Below are 23,544 nucleotides of genomic sequence, written 5' to 3' on the forward strand. Positions count from 1 at the left end.
GCTGTCTAATGGGAAGTGTTATAAACACTTTTTTACTCAAAGCATACTGTTTTGCGCCTACTAATTTTCCTCAGGCACGTTTAGTTTCAGGACTTCAACCAAACAGAACCTACTCAAGGATGCCCCATGGCCATCAGGCAACAGGCACCAAAATTTCAGGGAACTCTCAGGCGCCACTTTTGCTCAGGCAAGTAGCTCAGGGTAGAAACCAAACAGGCTTTAAAATTTTTGTGAGAGCCTCCTTCCCAAACACCACCTTACTTAAGTCACTGTACCTGGGCTAACATCGACCTACAAGAAGACTGTCCGCTGAAGTAGAAAAGTGGAAACAAAACAAGCGCAGTACGCATTTACACATGTTTTGAATTTCAGAAGAGAAGCAAAAACAGAAACACCTCGAACAAGACAGTAGCGTTTACCTCATGAAGAAGTAACCCATGGCACAAGTATTTTCTAGGAGCTTATTATACTTTGTCCAACTATGTAATGCAAAAGATAATAGAATCATCATATGAGCTAATTCACTACAATGTTCATGAACTCGAGCCATGACTTATAGCCTAATACAGCTTTGCTCCAGCAAAAAAATAAGTTCTTTGCTTAACTACAATTGACTGAAGGGGAACAAAATTATCCCCAGCAGGGGTGCACAATCTTAATTCATGGCTTCTTGTAATGTTGCCAATAATATCATGGAGCCCTATCAAATGGGCGTGTATCATTGTAGCATATACTCCATACAGCCTCAACTGCATCTTTTGCAGCTGTCCCTGAACAGTGTGGGTTGTTCCTGAGAGACATCAGAGCCCGCCGTTTAACACATTCCTTCAGAAATGCAGAAAATGTCAGAACGTACATAAATTCATGTAGGGTTTAGCAAGTGTGCACATGTTACACACGTCGCTGAAAAAAAGGAGATTTATGCTCACTCAAATCAAGTTTACTTTAGAATTTCATAAGTTAACAACAGTATTGTTAGATTATCTTCAAATCATAGCAGTTAGGGACCATATTTCTTCTGGATATCCTACATTTAATCACATTAGAATTGTACAAGTTACTGGCTAAATGGCAAGCTCCTGATAATAGATCCATGGTCTCCCATTCTTGCTACCTCATTCTTAATACTAGTTTATATTGTTGCAAGTTCGCGCGACTAATACCTCCTTATCCGTTGAATGTGTGTTACATGTAGTTTGTAATAAGGTTAATACATGGGTTTCAAAAAATAGGAGAGATGTAAAAAAGGTCATGTCTCTGGGGAACATAAACCATGGGTGGATGTAGAAAAGAAATAAAATGTATTGTAATTGTACATGATTATTTTCTTTTTCTTATGTTTTCTTCTTTCCTAATTTTTTTATTCTAAATTGTCATTTTGGACTCTAGGCACATTCGGCCTAGCTTCCTGGTCCAAGTCAAGGAGCTGTCGCCTGACTTGGCCCAGTTGGCCTGACCTAGGGCTGACAGCTGAACTTGTCCAGTCCCTCTCCCTCCCTCTCTTCCTAATAACATCGCACAACTCGCACCAGCTCTCATCACGCCGTTGCACTTTCCATGTCAGTTGCCTTGGGCCTCTTGGCTGGCCTCCGACAATGTCTCCGCGGCAGCTGTCCGCTGGAATCGCCGCCTCCTCTTTAGCTCGAGGTGTCATTGATGGACAGATCTGGCTAGGTGATGGCCGGGGTGGATCATCCCCAGCCTTTCACCACCTTTGAGTCTTCGGTATGCAACTCCGGCTTTCCAATTGGCTTTCCAATTGCTCCCTGGTTCCTGCTATTCTCTAATTGACTGGCTAGTGTGTTCTCCAATGAGGACAGCGGCGGCGTCCTGGATGGGTTGGTGGTGGGATGGTGTGAGGCCTGCGTGACTTTCTGTCCTTTCACACACCATTACCCGCAGTGCCATTACATCATCCTCTACATCACCATCTCCTTCTCGTCCTTCCCAACTCCGCCTTCTAGATCCCCAATTATGGATTTAGGTCCACAGTGGCGGGGGAGGCATGGGGTGGAAGCACTTAAGCAGCGGTGGAGTCGGAGAGCATAGAGGAGAAGCGATGTGGCATCGCCGAAGTCGGTCATTTTTTTTCCTTTTTCTTTTTCCCCCTTCTCAAACCCTCCTCGTGTCCCCTTTGCTTTACTATTTTTGTCTGATGGTTATCTTTTTCATCTCTTTATTTTGTCTTTTACTGAATTGTCTGATTTCTTCATTATGTGGATCAATCATGTGGCGTTTTGAGATTAATCTTTCACTTATAGAGATTTGGAACATCAAAATTAGGAGCAGCAAAAAATCTGGATGATGTCAATAGTAGCGTTGCTGACAAATGTAGCTTTAGAGTGATTACTGGTGATCCAAAGAGACTATGCACAATGCTTTGTACCTTTGAAATACACACATATTACAGTTAAGTAGCTTCAAATACTCAGGTAACCATCGGAAACTCAAAACACGGCCAACAAACTCATACCATTGCAAGTTTCGTCTGAACTGGGTAGGCAAACATGTGAATGCACTTAACAACAGAAAAGGACACTAAACTAGATAAGGTTTCATGTTTGAAGACTCTGGCATAAGCTCAATTACAGTGAAAATACTTACTTGCTCATGCCCCCTCATCTTCATGAAGCCACGCAACAATTCACGTTTATAATGGCAGTCACCACTAAGGTGGTTAGCTCGAATCTAACAACAAAATGCACTGTCGATTATTACTGTAATAACTCGTCAGCGAGCATAAAATTTGTGCGTAACGTTAGCATGCCAAATAGACAATAAGTAGAACTTACATGGTAAGAATTTATTACCTCGGAGCAAGCATGGTGAGCACAGTTCTTCCAATCCATGTCCTTGACAACACAATCATCATAGGCATGTATTAATTCGTGAATTAATAGCTGAGTTATCTCATCTTTATATCGTATTTCTTCACAGCAAACCGTTATCTGGACATAAACAGTTGCAATATTAGGAAAAGTCTTGTTGACAGATAACTTGAAATAGAACCTAGAGCAGATTTAAAGCCAATCATGAAAAAACAATGAAGACAAGAATTCTCTTTTTTACAAGGAATCTAGATTAGGAATAAATAACTATTGAGACCTAGGTTGCCACAATCAGGGTCAAGTGAGGATTCGGCCAATGTTCTACTAGTAAAAGAATACCATACTACATGGAGATAATGCTATGCTGGTACCGAAATTTTTGAGTGAACTGGTGTGTTAGTAACCTGTTTAAGTAACACGGCAATCCAACTGATGAACCCATCGAAAACCCTAACAGGTTTTGATGAACAATAACCCACATCGATTACAGCAATCAGGGGCCTCGTTGTAACTGTTTCTAAAACGAGGTACAAATTTGAACCTAACATACTTGCATATTCAAAGATGAACTCCATCTAGCTACATAAAACAGCAGAGTATAGCGAACACTTTTTCAGTATTCCCAATACCAAACAACTGAAGAAAATATTAGTTCAACTTTAGACGCCTCCCCAACAACACGTATACACTCTCTCTCCCTAGCTCCAAACCTCCAATCATTTAGGCAATGCAGATCGCCAGAACAAAGTCCCATCAATTCCCACGCCTTTTCATCAGACGCCGCCCTCCCGCGATTCTTTGAAAAAGGATAATACGAAGTAAAAGGGAAGGAGAGGGGGAAGAGACGCATACCCCTATCCGGGAACCGTAGGAACCATTCTTATCGGCAGTCCCGCAGTTCCTCGCCGTGATCATCCCCGGCGGCATCGGGCAGCCGGCCTTATCCATCCGCTCCATCAGGAACCGCACCGTCGGATCTGGATTCGTTCACGGCGCGGATGAGGAACTCTTGACAGGACAAAAAGAAGAAGAACAAAAATTGGAAGACATCGACGGCAAGCAAACACACATACGGCGGCGCGCTCGTACTTTTGAGAGACGACTTGATGCCGGCGACGCAGTCCTCGAACGGCATGCATCGGCTGGATTCGGAGCGCTCTGGGGCGGAGGCTGCCTCCACTCCGGTGGCCTCCGGCTCGCCGGTTCTTCCGCCCGTCCCGGCCATCGCTCACTGGCTCGCTCCGGCGGCGGCGCGGCGGCTCCGGGGAGGTGGGAGGTGGGGGTTTGGTTTGCTAGGTTTAGTCGCCTTCGGCCGGTATGTCCCGCGCCTTTCTGCCTCGTGATTCGTGCAGGCGGTAGGATCGCGCGGAGGGATGGATGGGCCGGAGAGTGTCTTGGGCCTTAGCTAGCACGGGCCCTTACTGTGTTTAGGCCCACCTAATTAGGTCCGATACTTCTCAGCTGGATGCTGCTGCAGTGTTCTGCTTGTTTTATCCCCCAGAGAACAGTTTTCTGACTCGTGTAAACACTCGTCTCAGTCGTCTCTAATACTCCCTCCATCTCCTAAAATATACTACTTAGTACTTTACGAATTTGAACATACCCTTATCTAAACTTATAACAATATGAAATGTTCAATTCTAAATTAATATATTTTAGGTATCTAAACTTATAACAATATGAAATGTTCAATTCTAAATTAATATATTTTAGGACGGAGGAGGTAGCTCGAGGTGAAACAGTTCTTATTTGTACTGTGAGAATGAAATGGAATGCGATGTGTAATTGACAGGAGGAAGCAAATATGAATGTGATGTGTATAGGCAGAATCTTTCATCCAAGAGAAGTGCAGTATGGGTATACCTGTAATTTGTGCCATGCATGCTGACACCGATTTCAATGTCATCAAAGGCAGACAGTGCTGTCAACTGTCATCGTCTTTAATAGTATCCCCCTAAGCAGGCTAAACAAAAAAAAAAGATGGACTCTAATAGTATCCTCCTAAGCAGGCTAAACAAAACAAAAAAAAAGAGGATGGATATGTGGCAGATGATGATATATAAAAGTATCCTAGAGCAATTGAAATTTAAGCAGCAAAGATGGGCAAGCACATTCACAATGACGGAGCTTCAGAAGCTGGAAGCCCATCGCCAGCTAATTACAAAAATTCCACTGGTCATGAACAGCTCTATTGTTCATTGCATTGCATGTCATAACCTGAAACGATATGGTTATTCATAACTCTCCCAGGGCATAAACTCCCAAACCAAACCAATGATGAACACTACCTCAACAAGTACCAACACGGCCAACCAACCTATCATCCTCCGGTATACGGTAACACAACAAGTACACTAGGAACAGGAAAACTTTTGGTATGGTGCTAAAGACAGCAGGGGTGGAGATGTACATTGAGAAGATTCATCAAGTTTAACCGCCTAGGCGAAGGGTGGAAGCAGCCATCCACGTTCAGTTGCGAGATCCACATATGCTCCAAACTTCTCCTGTGCATTTGGGATGTCGAGGATCAGATCATCGAGGCCTTCCTTGACGCGAGTGAAGCCTAATGTCATCTGGTTGATTGTTATCAGCCCCTCACCGAAGCACTCCTGTAGCAGAGCCAAGATCCTTGCTTCATTCTCCTTCTCCATTGCCATAACAAGCGCTTTCTTCACCACTTCATGGTTGAAGAAGGGCATTCCAAGGTCACGGATGCATTGGCAAGCCTCCCCCAAGTCACCGCCAGTATTGTATTCTTCAAGGAGCTTTGCGATCTTGTCCTTCGCATCTTCTACAGCCCAGCCAGTGCCGCCACCCCAGCAACGCAGTATCCTCTCACCAGAGTGGCGAGCAGCAAGAAGGGCACGAGCCATCTGGACAGTTTGACTACCACTGCTGTTAGGGCGAAGCCTGTTACCGATCTCATCCAAATTCAGTGGAATCAGAACTTCATCAATAACTGCCCTGGCAAGGAAGAGGGCAAGTTCACTGGGAGCATCCACAATGTCGAGGGCAGTGTCTTCTGCTGACTGCAGGAGCAATATGAATCCCTTCATGATGTCATCAGTGGAGAAAAGTTCCAAGCTGAGTGAAGAAAGCAGGGCAGAAGCCATCTCCTTCTCCCTATTCTTTCTGTCCATAGCGAGGGTGATAAGCTTCTTGAGGAAGATAGGATTGTACTCTGGGGAAGAAAGCTCTTGAAGGCTTATAATGAGTTCTGGGACATCATCTGAGAGAAAATACTCTTGAATTATGTGTCCAGATTCTTCTTTGAAATGCTTGATCTTTTCACCACTTGCATTTCGCATATCTTCATTAGGGGCAGAAGATGTAGTGAATGAAGCATCAAGCCATCCTTCAGATGTAGCAGTCAGAACCAGCTTGTCAAAGAGAATCTTGGCAGAAGGAATATCAAGGCTCAGATCATCAATACTCTCTGCTAGCCGACAAAAACCCTTAGACATTTGATTAGAACTGATCAGGCAACCTGCAGTTGATTCCTTCAACAGCTTCAGGATTAATGGCTGTGATGACAGATTCTCCATGCTCAAGGTGAGAGCGCGTTTAACAACCTCATGATGGAAAAATGGAAGGCCCAGCTCCCTTATACACCTAAAAGCTTCATCAATATCTCCACTCTCAATATACTCCTTCAGAATATCCTGGATTCTCCTTTTTGCCTCTTCCACAGTAAAGTGAGTGCTCCCACCCCACTTGCGCTCAACTAGCTCAGCATGATGGGGGGCTGACAAGTAGCTTTTCTCAGCAACTTGCAGAACTTCAATACCTTTAGAAAATTCAGGAAGCAGTGCTCTGGCTCGAGTGAGGAAAACAGGAGGCAGTATTTCATCCACAACAGCACGAGCAACAAAAACAGACAAGACATCAATAGCATCCGGTATGTCGACAGATAGATCTTCTGTTGACTCAAGAAGCATCATAAAACCTTCACTCATCTTGGAAGAGCCTAGTAGATCCGCATACAACGCAGACAACAGAATTGACGCCATTTCTTTTTCTTTGTCATGACGATCCATTGCCATGGATATGAGCTTCTTGATAAAGTAACTGTGGAACTGATCAGATCCAAGACTCCTTAACTCAGAAGCTGCCAGTTCCACATCTCCTGTACTAAAGTACTCCTCAATTACAGGAACTAAAAGCCTTTTATAGTCATCTAATGTAGCAGGAACCTACAATACCAGTGAGTTATTGATAAATTAGTGTCAAACCAACAAAATAAATTAGCGCCAAACCAACAAAGAAAAAAAAAGCAAAATTATAGGAGCAGCGAGATCAAACCTTATTGTTCCCATTAACTAGTTTGTTCGACATCTTAGATGGTACAGAATCTACATCCTCAAGGTTGTATTGTTCATTTTTCCCACCAGCACCTTCTAAAGCAGTATAAACAAAAACAACAAAATCAATATAGACTATAAGAGTCACGTGGTACAAGTAGTACCATAAATGAACAGCGTATGCCTTACAAAGATTAAGTACAATTATTGCGCTGATTACCCACTATGTAAAAGATCAAGAATAAAAAAAAATGAAATCTACGTTTCCTTCATTTTGTCCATAACATCAAGCAAGTCTACCAAGTGTTTCCTATTGTATCCAACACTAACAGCCTTCACAGGCCAAAACACCATGGCCCAACATACTGATAACCTTAAGACCTTAATAGATGTAAAATCATTCTCAACTTATACTGCAGCTACCAATAACTTGATGGCAATTTAGATGTCCACAATTCAGATTCCCAAGGCAGGGTTGTGTAATAATGAAGGATAAAGTCAACAACAGCTATGTATAACAGATGCCAAAGCAAGGACAGATATGCCCTACTAAAAACAAATTCTTCACACGATAAATAACTTCCTAAACAGCTATATTAAGGAAATAACCTGATTATTTGAGAAATAGACCACACATAATCATAGCAATGACACACAACCCAACCCAGTGTAAACCAGGTGCATATGGTTTGACTTTCTCAGTAAATGGCACATGATCATTTCTGCTAAAAATTAGAAAAAATGAGCTTGGTTGGAGGTTTGGAGCTTGTGCTTTAGGCAGCTTTAAAATGAATATTAAGCCCCTCTGAACAGATACACATAAATACTGACCAATCATGGCCTCGTATCATACTATATCGAAAGCGACAAATGCATGTTAATTGCATGGATTAAAAGCGTGGTAGGACCTAACTTTTCTGAGCCCATAAGGATTTGGATTCCAGGCAACTGAAATTATTAGAAACGGTCACCAACGGCCGGTTTTGGCAGCTTTAAACTCAAGCATAGCCTTTCCAATAACATAACTACAATACCAACCAAACATGAGGTGCAAGGACAGTATTTGCGTCACCTAGATCGAAACCAGTAAATGGCTAAATGCGTGCGCAAACAAACATAGGAAAGCAGGAACTAGCTTCCAATAAAAACCGGTAAATGTCTTTTTTGGACATTTCACAACTTTGTCGGAATTTGATTTTCCACCTTACTGAAATTAGGGTTTCAGCGGTTACAGACAAGAACAGTACAACCTAGAACTGCTAGAAACCGTCACGGATATACCGACAAACAAACAGAGTTCAAATGAACGCCTTTTGCTCTTCCCGCCATTCCTATGCCTCTTGTTCTTCCCGCCATTCTAAACTGCACTACAGAGCCTACAATACTAAATAGCATAAGAAATACCAGTGTACTACTTCTTGTTGGCATGACTCCACGCCTGATGTCTCCATGGACATCAAACCCATCAACAGTTAGACACTCTTATTTACTAAACGCTGTGCTTCAAGCAGCCAAGCCTATCCATTAGCATGTATAGCATCTAACAACCCTAAAGACGAATCACATCCCTCACCTCTTGCTACGCACCATCATCAGATCACCCTCTAGAGGCCATAACCTCAAGTAACCCTAAGAAACAGTGAAACCAAACCTGCCCGGTCCGAATTCTCCAACGAAAATCTCACACCATGACATAATTCAGTGGTACAGAAAATGGATAAGACATGCACAGGCGCGCACACAGGGATCGAGCCCAGTCACCTCTCTTAGATGCGTGGTGGTGTGGGAGGTGGCGGACGGCGATCCCGCCGTCGGCCGGCGCGCCCCCGCCGGTGGCCACCCGCAGGTGCCCCTCCGCCAGCATCCTCGTCGGCGACCTCGCCCCCTCCTCCGCCGCCATCACCCCCCCCCCCCCACCTATGCGGTCTCCTCCGCCCGTCCTGCAACACCACCACGCACGCCCACACCCTCAATCAATCAGATCACCACAGCCACAAAAACAAAAAACAAAAAAATTAAGCAAAACCAAAAACGAAGCATACGATGACGAATCGGACGGGATGAGCAGACGAACACACCTGTGGAGATCGGAGGCGGAGACGGCGAGCGCCGACGCGGATCTCAGGCGAGCGGTGCGGCCGCGCGGGGGCGAGGCGAAGAGAGAGGGGGGCCAACGCAACGGGGGACGCGAGCGGAGAGGAGAAGGGAGAGTTTTTATTTTATCTTTTTTTTTTGCCTCCCGTCTCTCTCACTTATTACTTATCTGCCTCTAATTACTTTTACCGCGCTGTATTAAGCTAATCTTTTCCACCCATTTTTTTTCTCTATTTTCTTATTTCTCATCAAGCAGTAGCACTGTGTGAACCGAGAGATCGCTACGCGCACTTAAATACTCGCGGGATCAGTGACACCTCTTGTCCCTCGCGGGCCCACCTGTCAGTGGTGGTACGTCGGTGCCGTGTAGCGAGCGGGGGGTCGGTCGGGGAGTTGGTTTTGAGTAGACCGGGTGCATGGACCGGTGAGTGGATGGGCGCGTGGAACGGACGGCCCGCGCGAGGTGGGGCGGCGTATGGACGCGGTTCACGTAATCCAGGTGGAGAGAGCAACGGGGATGGACGGCGTGGGGGGGCTGACGCGGCCACGTCGTCGTGTTCGGCCCACGTGGCACCCCTCCCAGATGGGGCGCACGTAGCGTAAAGGCGTCCGTCACCGCGACGGACGCATCCGGGCCGTCCGTTGGTGGGCAAAGCCGCTTTCTGCTGATTTTGTCCGTGAGCAAAACCGCCCCAGGTTTCACTGGTCATAAATCTCACAGTCTTGCATGTTGTCACTTGTCATATGCTAACTACTGTGCTGGCTGATCAGTCACTCACATGGAATCTGCTTAAGGTTGCCTATTAGTAAGATACTAATCCTTCACGCTTTGTTAAGTGTTTATCTCGACCCATACGGCTTGGCAAGCTATAGCTAGCTACCTTACCTACCTCGTCATGATCAACACAACACACAAGAGCGTCGACGTGTCATCGGAAGTACAGGGATATGAATGAGGCGAAGCACGCGTGCCATTAACATCGTCACAACTCTGGCACCATGCGTGCAATCGATCGATCGATTCACTCCTCGTTGCAGAACAGCAGAGCAGTGAACAAACTAATTTAGTCTCTTTCTGTTGCTCCGCCTCTGAATCCATCCAGAGCACGCCGTCCTTGGTCCATCACACAGGTGTTGGCGATTACAGTGCCAGTGCTTACTTACAGATACATTTATACACACCTCTCATGACAAAAAAAAGAAGTTGATCGATGTTTAATTAATTGCACTGGTAAGCTCATGTAAATACTGGAGTAGTAGTAGATTAGATGCATAATCTAATCAGATCAGGACTTGTCGAGGAGGCCGTCGAGGTAGAGGTTGAGGAGGTATCTGCCGGTGGAGAGGACGTCGAGGCGCTTCTCGCTGGGCTCGTAGCGCCCCTTGCGCAGCTGGTACCGGTGCGTCACCGCAGACACCGTGTACGCCTGCCCTTCGATCGTCACGCTCTCCCCGCAGTGGATGTTCTGCACCGTCATCACGCACCAACGTAAACACCGCTTCATCACACGAGATAGCATTAAAATTCACAGCAACAATACATAATCTGCCAACAACCACCGGCCATATACTCATTTTTTTTTCTTCCTTTTTTCTTTTTTTTTCTGGTTTTTGTTTTGAAGAACCATGTCAGCATGACAATGTATCAGTTCAACGGTGATAGCTGGCACGCAAGGAGGAGGAAAAGCAGCATAATTTTTTGTTTCCCCGTTGGAAAGTCGGGTCTTGGTATCTAGAACAATGGGAGGCACTCGGCTTGGCTTTGACAATCTTTTCATTCTCGAGGGAATTACTTTGACAATCTGACAGCGCTTTCGTGCATGTATGATGGCTATCTGGCAGAGATTCTTGATGGTAGTAGTACCAAATTACGTTGCTTCGACTTTCCAGCAGGAAAAGAGTTCGTTGTCTTGCAAGGTTAAAACTGCTAAAACAGGCTTCACAGACATCATCAGTACCTTGGCGAGGTTAAACTTGTCTACTTTCTCTTTCACAATATAAAACTTTCTAGCATTGTTTATATTCATTTAGATGTTAATGAATCTAGACATATATATGTAGTATGCGTTTAAATTTATTAACATCTATAAATATATAAGTAATGCTTGAAACAGAGGGAGTACTACCCTACCGGCTGCTCATCTACACAGCTTCTTCCTGCTATGCTTCTGTGCCTTTGGAACCATAGTCATGAGGTGACTTTTAAGAATGAACAACCCTGCCTACGCCGTTTGCTTCGCCGCTGCATCGATCATGCTAGCCTCTGGGCTGAACGAATGAACAACGTTGGTAGATATGTTATATCTGCTTGAAAACAAGCTTTCTCCCGTTTCTTATATCTTTAAAATAGGTAATGGCGCGACCTTATCACTACGGCGCCCTACGTAACCTCAAACTCGTTACTTTCTCCGTTTCATAATGTAAGTCATTCTAGCATTTCCCATATTCATATTGATGTATATCTAGATTCATTAACATCAATATGAATGTGGGAAATGTTAAAATGACTTACATTGTGAAACGGAGGGAGTATTATCAATGGAAAATTCAAGTGAGGGAGCTCTTCCCTCCGGTGATTTCTAAAAAAAAACTACTAAAACAAGGTTTACAAACAAAAACACAACTAGAGTAGGATATATCGCTATTATCTAAAAAGAAAAGGATAGCATGGAGGCTAGTTGTTGATGGTCCTAGCTGCGCACGGCTGCTGAATTGTTTTTTCTTTCGAAAAAACGGGTGCTAAATTGTTGTTCTTGAAGTTACAACAATAGCATAACCAGTCAGTGATCACTTCAGAAAACACTGTAAGGGTTCATTCGGTTTAAAGAATTTACAAATGATTATTTTATGAATTGAAACCTTAGGTTTTTTCTATATGCATTATTAGTTGTTTAGGATAAATCCTACCAAATTCCTAAGGATTATATTCTTACAATCCTGTTTTATATGTTTTTTAGTATGAGATGAGAGCTCTTCGAGAATTTCATAAGGATTTGTGGCATTCTAATCCTTTACTCTTTATCTTTTTTGTTCCTATGATTTGAAAATACTGTGAACCAAATAAACCCTAAATTATTTTTTTGTTCTCGCAGTGCTGGAAACACTTCAGTAAGTTGTCAAAGAACGTGTCCTTTTTTTCCCCTTAATGAAAAACCACTGCATTACTACGTGCTACAATTTAACTAGTAGACTGACGCAATCTGTATTTCTCCAAAAGCTGCGAAGAATATTTAGGATCGAATTTATACACTGGGAGCAGACCGTGACTCTGCAACCGAAATTGTGGTGCACTGAATTCTGGAACAATGCTACACCATTTGTCACAGGAAAAATCTGTTCCACAGTTAATAACCGTTTCCAGAATCCAGATACGTTTTTTTTTTAGATAAGTCAGATACGTTTTTTCATTCTCGAATTTAAGCAACGATTTGAATGTTTTTTTTATGATCAGGCTTGTGCATTGTGCATACGCATTTCCCCTTTTGTTCTTGTTAACGAGCGAATTCAATTCATGCGTATCTATCGTGGTATGATCAGGCTTGTGCATATGCAATGCACCCATGACCCATGCATAAGAGAATTCAGAATTCAGGACGAGGCAGAGGCAGGGGATTGCAGAGACGACGTACGGTGGGGAAGCAGCGGACGCCGAGGCACCGCGGCGGCGGCGTGATCTCGACGACCTTGAACGGGTACTTGTGCTCCTTCTCCCGCTCCGGCCGCTCCCTGTCCCTGTCCCGGTCCCGGTCCTTCTTCCTGCACTCCACCGCGAATCGCGGCTGAATCGAGTAGCGTTGATCAGATGGTTTAGTTCGCCACGAACCACGATGGCGGCATGAACTGAACAATAAATCGTCTGCGGAAACGACGCGCTCACCTTGTGGTAGGAGAAGGAGGTCGCCGTGGACGCCACCATGGCCGCCATGGCCGATCGGTCAATCGATCGAACGAATGTTTGCCGCTGCGGAAATCCGCGCGAATCGTGCAGGAAGGAGGGGAGAGGGAGGATTGGATGGATGGCTGGGCCGCAAGAACGTGGCGGGATTGGCAGGCGTGCGGATATTTTTCGTCGATTCGGCGCCAAACAAACGGATGGCGAGTGGTTGATCGGGCTCGACTGATCGAGGAAGGATTCTTGCAGGAAGGAGACTTGGAAAGCAGCCGTGCCACGCGTACCTGTCGCCTCGCCCCGTCCAAGTCGTTTTCGTCGTTATTTGCCTTTCGTTTTTTCTCCCCCCATTTTCTCGCAAATTTCTTTCTCTGGATTTCAAGTAGTTCAGCATGTATTTACCCTTTTGTTTTTTAAGTTCACCTCTGCATTTTCTTGTTTCAGATTCTGTGTTCCTGAAGTCCGAATTCTGCAAGCATTGTAGCATGCCTTTTCTGAACTTTTACTGTCCACACACACGCTCACACCTAATCTGTCAAAGGGTCCAGCCGCACGAGCAATGAGCAAAGTTCTCTGGTGAACCTACGCCGAGCGTGTAAAACAAAATCTATACACATCCACACCAAACACTGTACCTAACCAATCATCTTCACATCCTCAAGTTTTCATCTACTCCTCGTCGTCTCTAACGAACATGTATCTCACATGGGTCTGTGAATCGGTGAGAGTCTGAACACCGCACCGCACGTACGCCTCGCATGGGATCGGTCGACCAGATGAGCAGGCAAGATCGTCGCCGCGCACATGCGACGGGGAATCTCAATCCAAGGCGAGGGTTTTGCATGTGGGTTCCGAGGCTGCGTGGCACCGGGAGAGGCAGGCTTAATTAGCTTCAGAAAAATGGAGAGATTCCCAGGCGATCAGGACAAGAGGATTAAGCATTCTCCCTTAGTTATATCCTGCACACGTTCGTCTAGCATCTGGGTGAAGTTCTCCGGAGCTAATCAGGGATCAGGAGATGGTAACTTCATGATTAGATGACTCAGCATCTAATGTCGGCTAGCTAACTTCATAATTAGGACTTGTCATCAATTTGATGACTCAGCATGGAGTCTTAATTATCTTTAGGACACAGATTGGTTATAGTTTTATCCTTCTCTATAAACTGTTTTTCTTTTTAGATCGGAGTTTGGCACATTAACCAAATTAATCCAAAAATTCTGCTCATACATTCAAATCAGTAAATGTTTCACATGTAGTGAACTAAATTTCTTTTTATTAGAACCAATAATTTTGACAAGTTCGGAACTATTTAATCCATAATCATGGGCAAACATATAAAATGTACTTCTGAAAGAGTAGTAGGTAGATGAAATATTGTATTGGAAATTTAAGTTTTTCTGAACGCCCCTTGATTTTTTTTCCATTTGTATTTCTACTTGAATAAGAGCGAGAAATATTTTTTGTTTATCAAATGGTGATACATAGTGCAGTATGGTCAAAACATGGTGTTGTATTTTTTAATACAAATCCCTGGGAAAGAAAAGGAGTCTAATCCACCAATCATTTTACGATTTTTTTATCCAATTAGTTTATATTTGTTCTAATTAGAAAAGAAAAGTATGGATAGAGATGATTTTCTATTGTGTGAAACACTTTGATTAAGCATATTTTCGTCTCTTTTTTGGTGTCAATGACTAATTATTAATTGGGAATCAAGTTGACTCATAAAAGAAAATTTTGATCATATTTTTTCTCAGTGCTAGCCAGCCTATATCTATACGTGTATTATTGTCACACAAGGATCAAAATAGTACACCTGTATCACGAAAAAGACGAACCTAATCTATTTCAGATGTTTCAGACAAACTCCAAAACCCAAGCCCTAAACTAAACATTCCAAGCCCCACGTATGCCCTCAACCACCACTTCAGCCCCCCAAAAAAGCTGAAATTAAACCAAACATTTAGTACTACACCTTCGATTAATTAACAATGCTAATTAGTACTAACAATCAACGCACGTACAGAACACATCAAGAACAACTAATCATCAGGCTATGACCCCATGATTATCATCATCTTTTTTCTCCTGTGTATGAGCAGACGCGAGACATGAGCCGGAAAACTTGCGATCAGCCGCGGCGATTTAGAATAGCCAAAGTAGGTTCATGGCCTAACCCGACCGCCCTAATTATCGTGCTTGGAAAAGGAGATTACCTTAGCTAGCTAGGCTAGGCTAGCCGGACATGCGTTTTGCCAACTCCCATGTGATTGCGTTTTGCATGCGAGATTCTTTGTTCCTGTCCATGCTTTGCCCGTGTGGTTTATGCAACTCCCAGGCCTTTTCACCCACTTTACCCAGCAATGCCCCAACCAAAAATGCCAAACTCCTTTCCAAGTTGTATGGACAGTGGTAAAATTGACACGAATTTTGATAAATGTCCTTCAATCAGACTCAGATAATGTTTGGCGCTCTACCCTTTTAATCTACTGAAAAGTGATGGAGCTATATATGTATATCATTTTTCTTTCACTCGTTTACTTACTACTGCTAGTGTCATGCCCATATATTGCAACGGGACATGATAAAGGGTGTGCTCGACACGTTTTCCCAACTCTCCTCTCTCGTTTTTCGCATGCACGCTTTTCAAACTGCTAAACGGTGTGTTTTTTGTAAAAAGTTTATATATGAAAGTTGTTTAAAAACATATTGATTCAATTATTTTAAAAAAACTAGCTAATACTTAATTAATCATATGCTAATGGACCGCTCCGTTTTCCGTGATCACTATTACTGTTAGGAACCGCTCCACCGAACACAACCAAAGATAGCCTCACTAGGGTGCTCTCTAACTAGTATCAGAAATCAATCAGAACCGTTAGATCTCATTTTATTGAAGGATACAGATCTATTTATACCATCCCCCAGTTAACGGTAGTAGAAACGTGGTGGGACATTATTATTAGAAAAAAAAAGGTATGGAGGGTATAATCGTTATTTAGCAGTGATTAAACTTTTTTTCTTTTTTTTTTTGCTTTTTCGATGAAATATGAGTGATGCAAGCGCAATGGATGATCGCAGATCGATTTAGCTGGGGAAAAAAATAAATAACAAAGTAACTCCTCATTATTATATTAGTAAATTATTAATTTATCTCTAATAATATTGGTAGTATAATATTATGAGTAGAGAGCACCGAAGCATCGTTTAAAGAAAGATGGTCAAATGGTTTTACGGGGTTTAGTTTTTTCATCTTTTTTTGGATCAATTTCGTGTGGGAACGTGTCGTTTTTTTGTGAGTTTTCCTACAAGCAGGTTTCCTTTTCTTTTGAGTGAGAGAAGTGCAATGGTTGGGAAGAAAAATAATGGCTCCATTTTTAAGGTAATAGAGAAATACTAGTACAGCTGATAAGTCTGGAACATGAAATGGCGTCGGGCCCTCATGTCAGCCCCGTGGTTCCATACTTTCATGGAAGCTGTCGAGCGAGCTGTATGGCTCTGTGTAGCAGCACAACCTGTTCCATCTTTGGACTTTGCGAGGATCGGCTGTCCCAGTGTCCCCCTCATTGGCGCCTTTGACAAACAGCCGCACGCTTCTAAAGCTTTGTCCTTCGCCTTCGCTTCCTATATATACACCCCCCACCCACCGAGCTCTCCTTCCACGGCCACACCGATCACCAGCTGCGCCCGCCAATTGTTGCAAGAACCGAGCCCTTTCAGCTGAGCGAATTGAGTCTCTCTGACCGGGCTGTGTGACAATGATCAAGCTGAGGTACTCCAAGAGGCTGTTCAGGAGGAGCTCCTCCAAGGGCAGCACTGACAGCAGTAGCAGCAGCAGCAGCAGCAGCGACGGCGATGTCGGTGGCCGGAGCGGCGGCGGCGGCAGCGGGGAGATAGAGTGGGAGGTGAGGCCGGGAGGGATGCTGGTGCAGAAGAGGGACGGGAGAGGCGGCGTGGAGGTGATCACCGTCAGGGTGGCCACCGGGTTCTCCTGGCACGATGTCTCCATTGGGGCTACCTGCACTTTTGGTGAGTATCATGTTGATTGTTTAGTACAGTTTCCTGTCCTTGATCAAACTAAAAATTGAATTTTCTCATCTTTGCAAAGTTTGCAGAAAAGTTTGTAAGTTTTGAGTTCTTTTCTCTTTCCTTTCAAAAGTTGACACGGTCATGGTTCCTTTTTTGTGTTAAAAGAAGCATGCATGGATATTCTCCAAGTTCTTTTGTAAGCACGATAAAGGCTTGAGGACTGAAGGGTGGCATGCACAATGGCACTCCTTTTGCACAGTTCAGTTGTTGCCGACTTGCCGTGTAGCACGTCAACGTAGTTCAGTTTGCAGAGCAATGCATCAGTAAAAGGATGCTGCTAGTTCAGTTGCTTTTGATTTTAGATATGGATGCCATATGCATAATATCACTCCTAGTTTATTTTCGTTCGAATTTAGTTTTGTAGTACGACCTAAATGCCTTCTGATATACTAACTTCTGAAAGTGAAGTGCAGCTCCGAATCTCTGACGAGAACTATAAACCATTCACCCTCTTGTGGTGTTTACACACTAAAATTCACTCGTTCTACCAAACGCTTCTCCCAAGTGACCCTTGTGAGCTCTTGAGTTTTACTTACCACATAGATATATCACATAAAACACATGTGTCCATTAGAAAACTAGCATGGTCAGTCACCAGCTTCATAAATCAAAAAAAAAAAAAAACTGACAAGAGAACAGGCAGTACCGTGTACTGTTACCTTCTCCTTCCCAGCAACTCCATAGCCCAGAATACTAGAGGTTATGGTGGTGTTCTTGCAATAGAAAACACAGAAAATGGCGTGGACATGTCTGAATATTGATCACAGATGGCGGCCGTCTACCTTCACTGCCAACAGCACACATGATGTGAAGGAACCTGACCTGAACCTTCCTGCATTTCATTTGCTACGTACAAAACATTAGTTTGTTTGTTTCTTTGTTAGAACAACACCAAAATTAATCCTAATTGTTGTGCTGGTTTGGATTGATCATCGAGATCTAAACATGCGATGTTGCATTTTGTGCAGGTGAGCTGAAGGCAGTAGTGTCTATGGTGACAGAGCTGGAGCCCAGGGAGCAGAGGCTGCTGTTCAGGGGCAAGGAGAGGGAGGACAGTGACCACCTCCACATGGTTGGTGTGAGGGACAAGGACAAGGTGCTGCTCCTTGAGGACCCTGCCCTCAAGGACATGAAGCTCCGGGCCGCTCTTGCGGCCCGGGCTACCGTCCAAAGCCCGTATCAGCCTTTTATCCAAGTCTAGATCTAGCCCAGTCTGGTTCGACCCATTTTATCGCACTAACTGCTAGATTAATCGTACCATCAGCTGATCAAGTCTCCAAAAGCTTAATTCCTGTCTGGAATTGACCTGATGTATGGTGATTTTTTACTGTTGCTGTTAATCAGCAGTGAGTACCAGTCCATGGGAAGGGCAAAGGGGCCCTCCCATGTGAGAGCTAGAGTACCTGCCACTTGTTATGTCTCTAATTGCGTGATTTGTGCCATTTCTAGGTAGTTAATTTGCGAGTGCTTAGTGTGGTTGTATGTCATGCATTGTGTATGTGTGCTCCATTTTCTGCAAGTAGTAGTACCTCTAATGTGGAAGGGATCAATGTTTCATGCATGTAAGGATGCAACTGCGTGCAATCAACTGAGATTACTACTGCAGATTTTATTTTGTGGTCTTTTTCTAACAAACTATTTCGTTGTTGGGAACAGAAAAGGGCACAACTCTGAATTCGCTGCAAGCTCCTATAGAACATATGCACACAACAAAAAAAATATAGCAAAAGTTAAGTAATAGCATGCTGTTAAATTTCTGAAGTCATCTTTGTCATTTGCAACAATCAATAGTACTTGACTGGCATAAGTAGTCTTACAATTCAGAAGTTTATCAAACATATCATGAATGATTAACTAGACGCAAAAAGTAAAGAAGAACAAGACATGAACATGCATGGGCGGATCTAGAGTGTAACAAGTGGGGCACCCACTCAATTTTGCAGCGAATGGGGGCAAATGTATCCTTGACACACTTCTAAGTCTACCTGAGCGGTAGATCCTTGGCCTCCACTTATACTATTTTCTGTCTCCGCCTCTAGTTGAGGGTTGTGTTTTGTCATGGTGTTTATTTGAGACATCTACTTGTGTGCACACTGAGCCTCATCTTTTCACTTATGCTTATGCTTATCATTTCACTGAGCCTTAAATTTTTAAATTGATTTTATGGTTTTTTCACATCGAGGTTTATTTTTCAGACTTTGCTTTTATATCGCTAAAAACACGTCTATAAAAGTTTTATTCATAAATTATTTTCCATTTACAAATATACCACTCGGCTTAAGCGATACGATGGACCGTGTGATATGCAACGTTGTGAAGAGGAGGGAACAGCGGCAAGAAGCCTGCTGGAAGCCTGGAATGCTGGCACTCAACGGCCCAGTCGGCCGTCACGGTCTCTAGAACTGCTCCCGCACCGGAAAGGAAGGCCCATTAGGTCAGCGAGAAAAAAAAAGGTAGATCAGTTGGATTTGCCAATTTGCGCGCCCCCGCCGATCGTGGGTTGGGGACTTGGGGGGAGACCGCCAGACCGGAGAGGCGGAGACGCCCGCGCGGTTGGGCTCGTCGATCGCAGCATCGCGCCATGTTAATCTAGCGAATCCGCCTTTTCCTTTTCCGTTTCCCTTTCGCAACGCGCGCCGCCGTTGCGATCGAATCGAATACTACGGCCGGCGTACCAGTCGTAAGCGTGTACAGCGAAATCTCACGGATCGGCGACGACTACGCGTCGAAAATGAGATCCCATCGACCGACGCCGCGACGCGGCGGCCGGAGGCGCGGAGGAAACACGTACCGGCCAGCGGAGGGGAGGTTCTAGACACCCGTAGAGTCCAGTGTCACTGCTCTGCATCCTCGGTCCGTATCTGTTCTCTCTTCGCAGTATCAGAGCATATACAATAGCAGGCTATAAGCCAGCTGCAAATATATTTTAACAAAATAAATAAGGAGAGAGAAAAGCAGTGGACTACAGATTTGTAGCCAGCTGTAGCACAGACTTTAAGACACTGTGTGTGAATGACAGGTGGAACCAGATATTAATAGTGTAGTATGTAATATTATATGAATGAGCTATTAGATTGACTATAGATGAATTGGAGCTAGTAGTTGCCTATACTATTGAACTTGCTCTCAGGAAGAATATCGAGTACGCATGCATCCACAAAAGGGAGGAGTTGCTCCGGGATCGAATCGCAGCGAGATCATGTCGTTTGGCAAGGTGGTGTTCTCTTAACTCTTTTCAAACCCATCTCCCTCGTTTTCCGCGCGCATGCTTTTCAAACTGTTAAACGGTGCGTTTTTTGTAAAAAGTTTTCATATGAAAGTTGCTTAAAAAATCAAATTAATCCATTTTTTAAAAAAAATTAAAAATACTTTATTAATCACCCGCTAATCACTGCTCCGTTTTCCGTGCGAACACTTAGTGTTGAGAACCAGGGGTTCCGAACCAGGGTTTAACTCCTTTCCCAAGTCAATAGAGCAAGTTTAATAGTATAGCCCACTATTAACTCCAATTCATCTAACTAATCTAAGAGTCAATTCATATAATAGTAACTTAATATACTACTAATATATAGTCCCACCTGTCATATAATATGAATTCATTCATTTGCATTGAAGTCGGGGGCTACTGTCATGGTTATGGATACCACATACCTAATAGTAGTCGACTAAATCTCGGCAGGACCCACCACATAACATGTCTTATACGGAAACTGACTTCAGATATGGAAGGAGTTCCGGATAAGGAAAGACAACCAGAGTTCTACATGGAAACGACAAGGACTGCTCGGATTGTATCCATATTGGTTTCCCTAGTTTTACTTGGACAAGGGGACACCTATGGGTATAAATACAAGGCCCCTTAGGAGGAGAGGGGACACGGACAATCGACGACCACCTTAATCAACATCCACCACAATCTACGGAACAACAGAAGCCAATATACGCCAAGACAAGACGTCGGATATCGACTTCAGAGATATGCACGGCTAGTCCCCTATGGTGTCTCCGGATACTGTCAGGAGAGGCGAAAGCGCTATCTCTGATCTCGCTGGGCATGGATTCGAGGAGGAAGACTATCCTGTTGTCGACTACGAGTCAGATCGTCAGACCGCCATGTCGACAACAGTTAGATAGGCTACCACAAATATTGTACTGGTGTGATTATCATGAATAAGAGCAATACCGGCTTCGGCCAACAGGATGTAGGGTTATTACCTGACAATTCAGGGGCCCGAACCTGTATAAAAATCCTCGTCTCCGTCTCTTTTACCTCAGTCTCGCATAATCCTAGCACTGACGATCCCCATACTATGCAAATACCAGAATTGCGACATCATACGTCGACAGTGGCGTGCTAGGTAGGGGGACTTTGGTGCTTTAGGATTTCGACGAGATGGGTTCAAGAGATGGATTCTCCAACAACAAGCTACTCGACGACTTCGGCTGTGAGGAGATCTAACCCGACTGAAGTACATCTTCTGACCAGATCGGAACCATCATCGTCATCGACAACTCGGTCTATCGAGATCATCCAAGCCTCAAGATACGCGGCGTACCAAAAGATGTCAGATCATATGATGTCGAACAAGTACGCAATAAGGTAATTGGTAGATTGGTTTTTCAAATTGATCTACTAATTTTGTAGATACATCCGGCATGTATCTACAAAGGTACGCAATATTTTATCTGCAATTTATCGTACCTATTCAGATCATACAGCATTGTCAGATCTATAATTTATTATGTTTACCTAGAGCATGTTTTTTATACAATATCTATTGCGCGTATGTTTCCGACGTTAAACCAACTACGATCTAACGCTGGGGGCTCGCTTTTCCGAGTTAAACCAACTACGGTCTAACGCTGGGGGCTCGCTCTGTTATCTTCTGTATAAATCATGCTTGTTTACGGTTTACATAATGCCTGATATTTACATCTGCTTGTTATATCCTGATAATACTAGAAGATCCATGCAGTTTTTGAGTACATACTCGATATTCTCTGCTATATGTCTTGCCTTCTAGAAAATATTTTTCAGGAACAATTGAGCACTCGAGTATGTTTTGGTCGAGTACACCCTACTATTGAGAACATTCTTGACAAATGCGGAGTCGTCACACCTAACTTACCAACGAAGATCGACGACCTATCTCATAGCACCGGCCATGGCTGGACTACTCGAGAAAAGGTTGTTAACGGATAATTCTCGCGAACGTCGTCGGCTTGATCACCCAACATGATTGCGAGCGGACATCCGGATATGCTATAAGTTGGATATGTGAGCAGGGACGGATCAACAGTAGTATGAGCGGTGTCAGGCGACACCGACGACTTTCGGTAAAACCTATAGCGAAATTGTTTATCTATATATTATAACACTATGAATTAAGTATAATTAACATACTATGACACTGATAGACACGTCATGACACCGATAGACACGTTATGACACCAACGAATCGATTTTCTGAATCCGCCACTGTATGTGAGTCATGCTGGCCACATGATATGCACATGTAATAAACCAACTTTAGCGCCCCTATAGGTGATTAAGAGACTCCTACTCCTGGTTCTTGAACCAGTAAGACATAGTGATCTCTCTCGCCTCACTTTAAGTGGTTGAGTTACGACTACTGCCTGGTCCTCGACCAGCGATGTAGCGTTTCTCCCACTACTTCCACTTCAAGTGGTCAAGTTACGACTACTGCCTGGTCCTCGACCAGTGATGTAGCGTTTCTCCCACTACTTCCACTTCAAGTGGTCGAGTTACGACTACTGCCTGGTCCTCGACCACCGATGTAGCGTTTCTCCCACTACTTCCACTTTAAGTGGTCGAGTTACGACTACTGCCTAGTCCTCGACCAGCGATATAGCGTTTCTCCCACTACTTCCACTTTAAGTGGTCGAGTTACGACTACTGCCTGGTCCTCGACCAGAGGTGTAGCGATTCTCCCATTACCCCTGCTTCAACAAAGTTGATATCAGGTACACAAGATCGCCAAGTGTTTTACCCAGAGATCCCTTACCACGACGACACCTAGCGTTGAAACCTATCCTACTGTCCTTTACGCCGTCTTGACAAGGCCTCCGAGGAATCTAAGGGAGCTTCGGCTAGGGACGTGCAGAGCCGATAAGGCCTTGTCGGATCCTTCAGAGACGAAAGACCATATAAGATCTGGTCGTGTAAGAGTTCTCGCTGTACGTATTAACTAAGCCGTGTAATCGGAAATGGATTTTCCAACTTCACGGCTGGGGGCTAGGATCAGTGCTTGTTCAACCGAGGCAGGTCAAAGGTACAAGAGCCTTATCTTCCGAGAACGATTCTCCGGTGACAAGGCTG

At 44.1% G+C, this 23,544-nt stretch overlaps 4 protein-coding genes across 6 annotated transcripts; 1 reads left to right on the plus strand and 3 right to left on the minus strand.

Annotated features, from left to right (window-relative positions):
* LOC127769527 (mitochondrial inner membrane protease ATP23-like) lies at positions 1-4,129 on the minus strand. Of its 2 annotated transcripts, none has more exons than XM_052295114.1 (5): positions 3,918-4,129; positions 3,681-3,805; positions 2,793-2,948; positions 2,605-2,688; positions 1-825 (listed from the first exon to the last, which is right to left on the minus strand). In XM_052295114.1, exons 1-5 carry the CDS (start codon positions 4,051-4,053, stop codon positions 691-693), a joined length of 636 nt encoding a protein of 211 aa, XP_052151074.1. In that variant the 5' UTR covers positions 4,054-4,129; the 3' UTR covers positions 1-690. The 2 variants fall into 2 exon arrangements, with proteins under 2 accessions (XP_052151074.1, XP_052151075.1); XM_052295115.1 differs by having other exon boundaries at positions 62-825; positions 2,811-2,948.
* Positions 4,130-4,940: 811 nt separating this feature from the next.
* Positions 4,941-9,472, minus strand: LOC127771085 (MA3 DOMAIN-CONTAINING TRANSLATION REGULATORY FACTOR 1-like). Of its 2 annotated transcripts, none has more exons than XM_052296909.1 (4): positions 9,208-9,472; positions 8,891-9,069; positions 7,131-7,222; positions 4,941-7,021 (listed from the first exon to the last, which is right to left on the minus strand). In XM_052296909.1, the coding sequence occupies exons 2-4, from the start codon at positions 9,027-9,029 to the stop codon at positions 5,267-5,269; spliced, it is 1,986 nt and encodes a 661-aa protein (XP_052152869.1). In that variant the 5' UTR covers positions 9,030-9,069; positions 9,208-9,472; the 3' UTR covers positions 4,941-5,266. The 2 variants fall into 2 exon arrangements, with proteins under 2 accessions (XP_052152869.1, XP_052152868.1); XM_052296908.1 differs by having other exon boundaries at positions 7,131-7,225.
* Positions 9,473-10,274: 802 nt separating this feature from the next.
* LOC127769711 (uncharacterized) lies at positions 10,275-13,352 on the minus strand. The gene is made up of 3 exons (XM_052295332.1): positions 13,101-13,352; positions 12,853-13,002; positions 10,275-10,689 (listed from the first exon to the last, which is right to left on the minus strand). The coding sequence occupies exons 1-3, from the start codon at positions 13,146-13,148 to the stop codon at positions 10,510-10,512; spliced, it is 378 nt and encodes a 125-aa protein (XP_052151292.1). The 5' UTR covers positions 13,149-13,352; the 3' UTR covers positions 10,275-10,509.
* Positions 13,353-16,789: 3,437 nt separating this feature from the next.
* LOC127771473 (BAG family molecular chaperone regulator 1-like) lies at positions 16,790-18,804 on the plus strand. Its single transcript, XM_052297386.1, has 2 exons — positions 16,790-17,144; positions 18,173-18,804. The coding sequence occupies exons 1-2, from the start codon at positions 16,874-16,876 to the stop codon at positions 18,403-18,405; spliced, it is 504 nt and encodes a 167-aa protein (XP_052153346.1). The 5' UTR covers positions 16,790-16,873; the 3' UTR covers positions 18,406-18,804.
* The last annotated feature ends 4,740 nt before the right edge of the window (positions 18,805-23,544 follow it).

The sequence above is a fragment of the Oryza glaberrima genome, chromosome 4 (assembly GCF_000147395.1).
Source record: "Oryza glaberrima chromosome 4, OglaRS2, whole genome shotgun sequence".
Taxonomy (NCBI): domain Eukaryota; kingdom Viridiplantae; phylum Streptophyta; class Magnoliopsida; order Poales; family Poaceae; genus Oryza; species Oryza glaberrima.

Excerpts from the sequence above, each read along its gene's own strand:
- LOC127769527 (XM_052295114.1), bottom strand. The coding sequence starts at position 4,053 with ATGGCCGGGACGGGCGGAAGAACCGGCGAGCCGGAGGCCACCGGAGTG. Across the intron at positions 3,806-3,917 it reads CATCAAGTCGTCTCTCAAAA|ATCCGACGGTGCGGTTCCTG; the intron begins GTACGAGCGCGC and ends GAACGAATCCAG. Across the intron at positions 2,689-2,792 it reads AGGTAATAAATTCTTACCAT|ATTCGAGCTAACCACCTTAG; the intron begins GTAAGTTCTACT and ends TTTTGTTGTTAG.
- LOC127771085 (XM_052296908.1), bottom strand. The coding sequence starts at position 9,029 with ATGGCGGCGGAGGAGGGGGCGAGGTCGCCGACGAGGATGCTGGCGGAG. Across the intron at positions 7,226-8,890 it reads CCACCACGCATCTAAGAGAG|AAGGTGCTGGTGGGAAAAAT; the intron begins GTGACTGGGCTC and ends ATACTGCTTTAG. Across the intron at positions 7,022-7,130 it reads TAGTTAATGGGAACAATAAG|GTTCCTGCTACATTAGATGA; the intron begins GTTTGATCTCGC and ends CTGGTATTGTAG.
- LOC127769711 (XM_052295332.1), bottom strand. The coding sequence starts at position 13,148 with ATGGCGGCCATGGTGGCGTCCACGGCGACCTCCTTCTCCTACCACAAG. Across the intron at positions 13,003-13,100 it reads CCTCCTTCTCCTACCACAAG|CCGCGATTCGCGGTGGAGTG; the intron begins GTGAGCGCGTCG and ends TACTCGATTCAG. Across the intron at positions 10,690-12,852 it reads GCGTCCGCTGCTTCCCCACC|AACATCCACTGCGGGGAGAG; the intron begins GTACGTCGTCTC and ends ATGACGGTGCAG.
- LOC127771473 (XM_052297386.1), top strand. The coding sequence starts at position 16,874 with ATGATCAAGCTGAGGTACTCCAAGAGGCTGTTCAGGAGGAGCTCCTCC. Across the intron at positions 17,145-18,172 it reads TGGGGCTACCTGCACTTTTG|GTGAGCTGAAGGCAGTAGTG; the intron begins GTGAGTATCATG and ends CATTTTGTGCAG.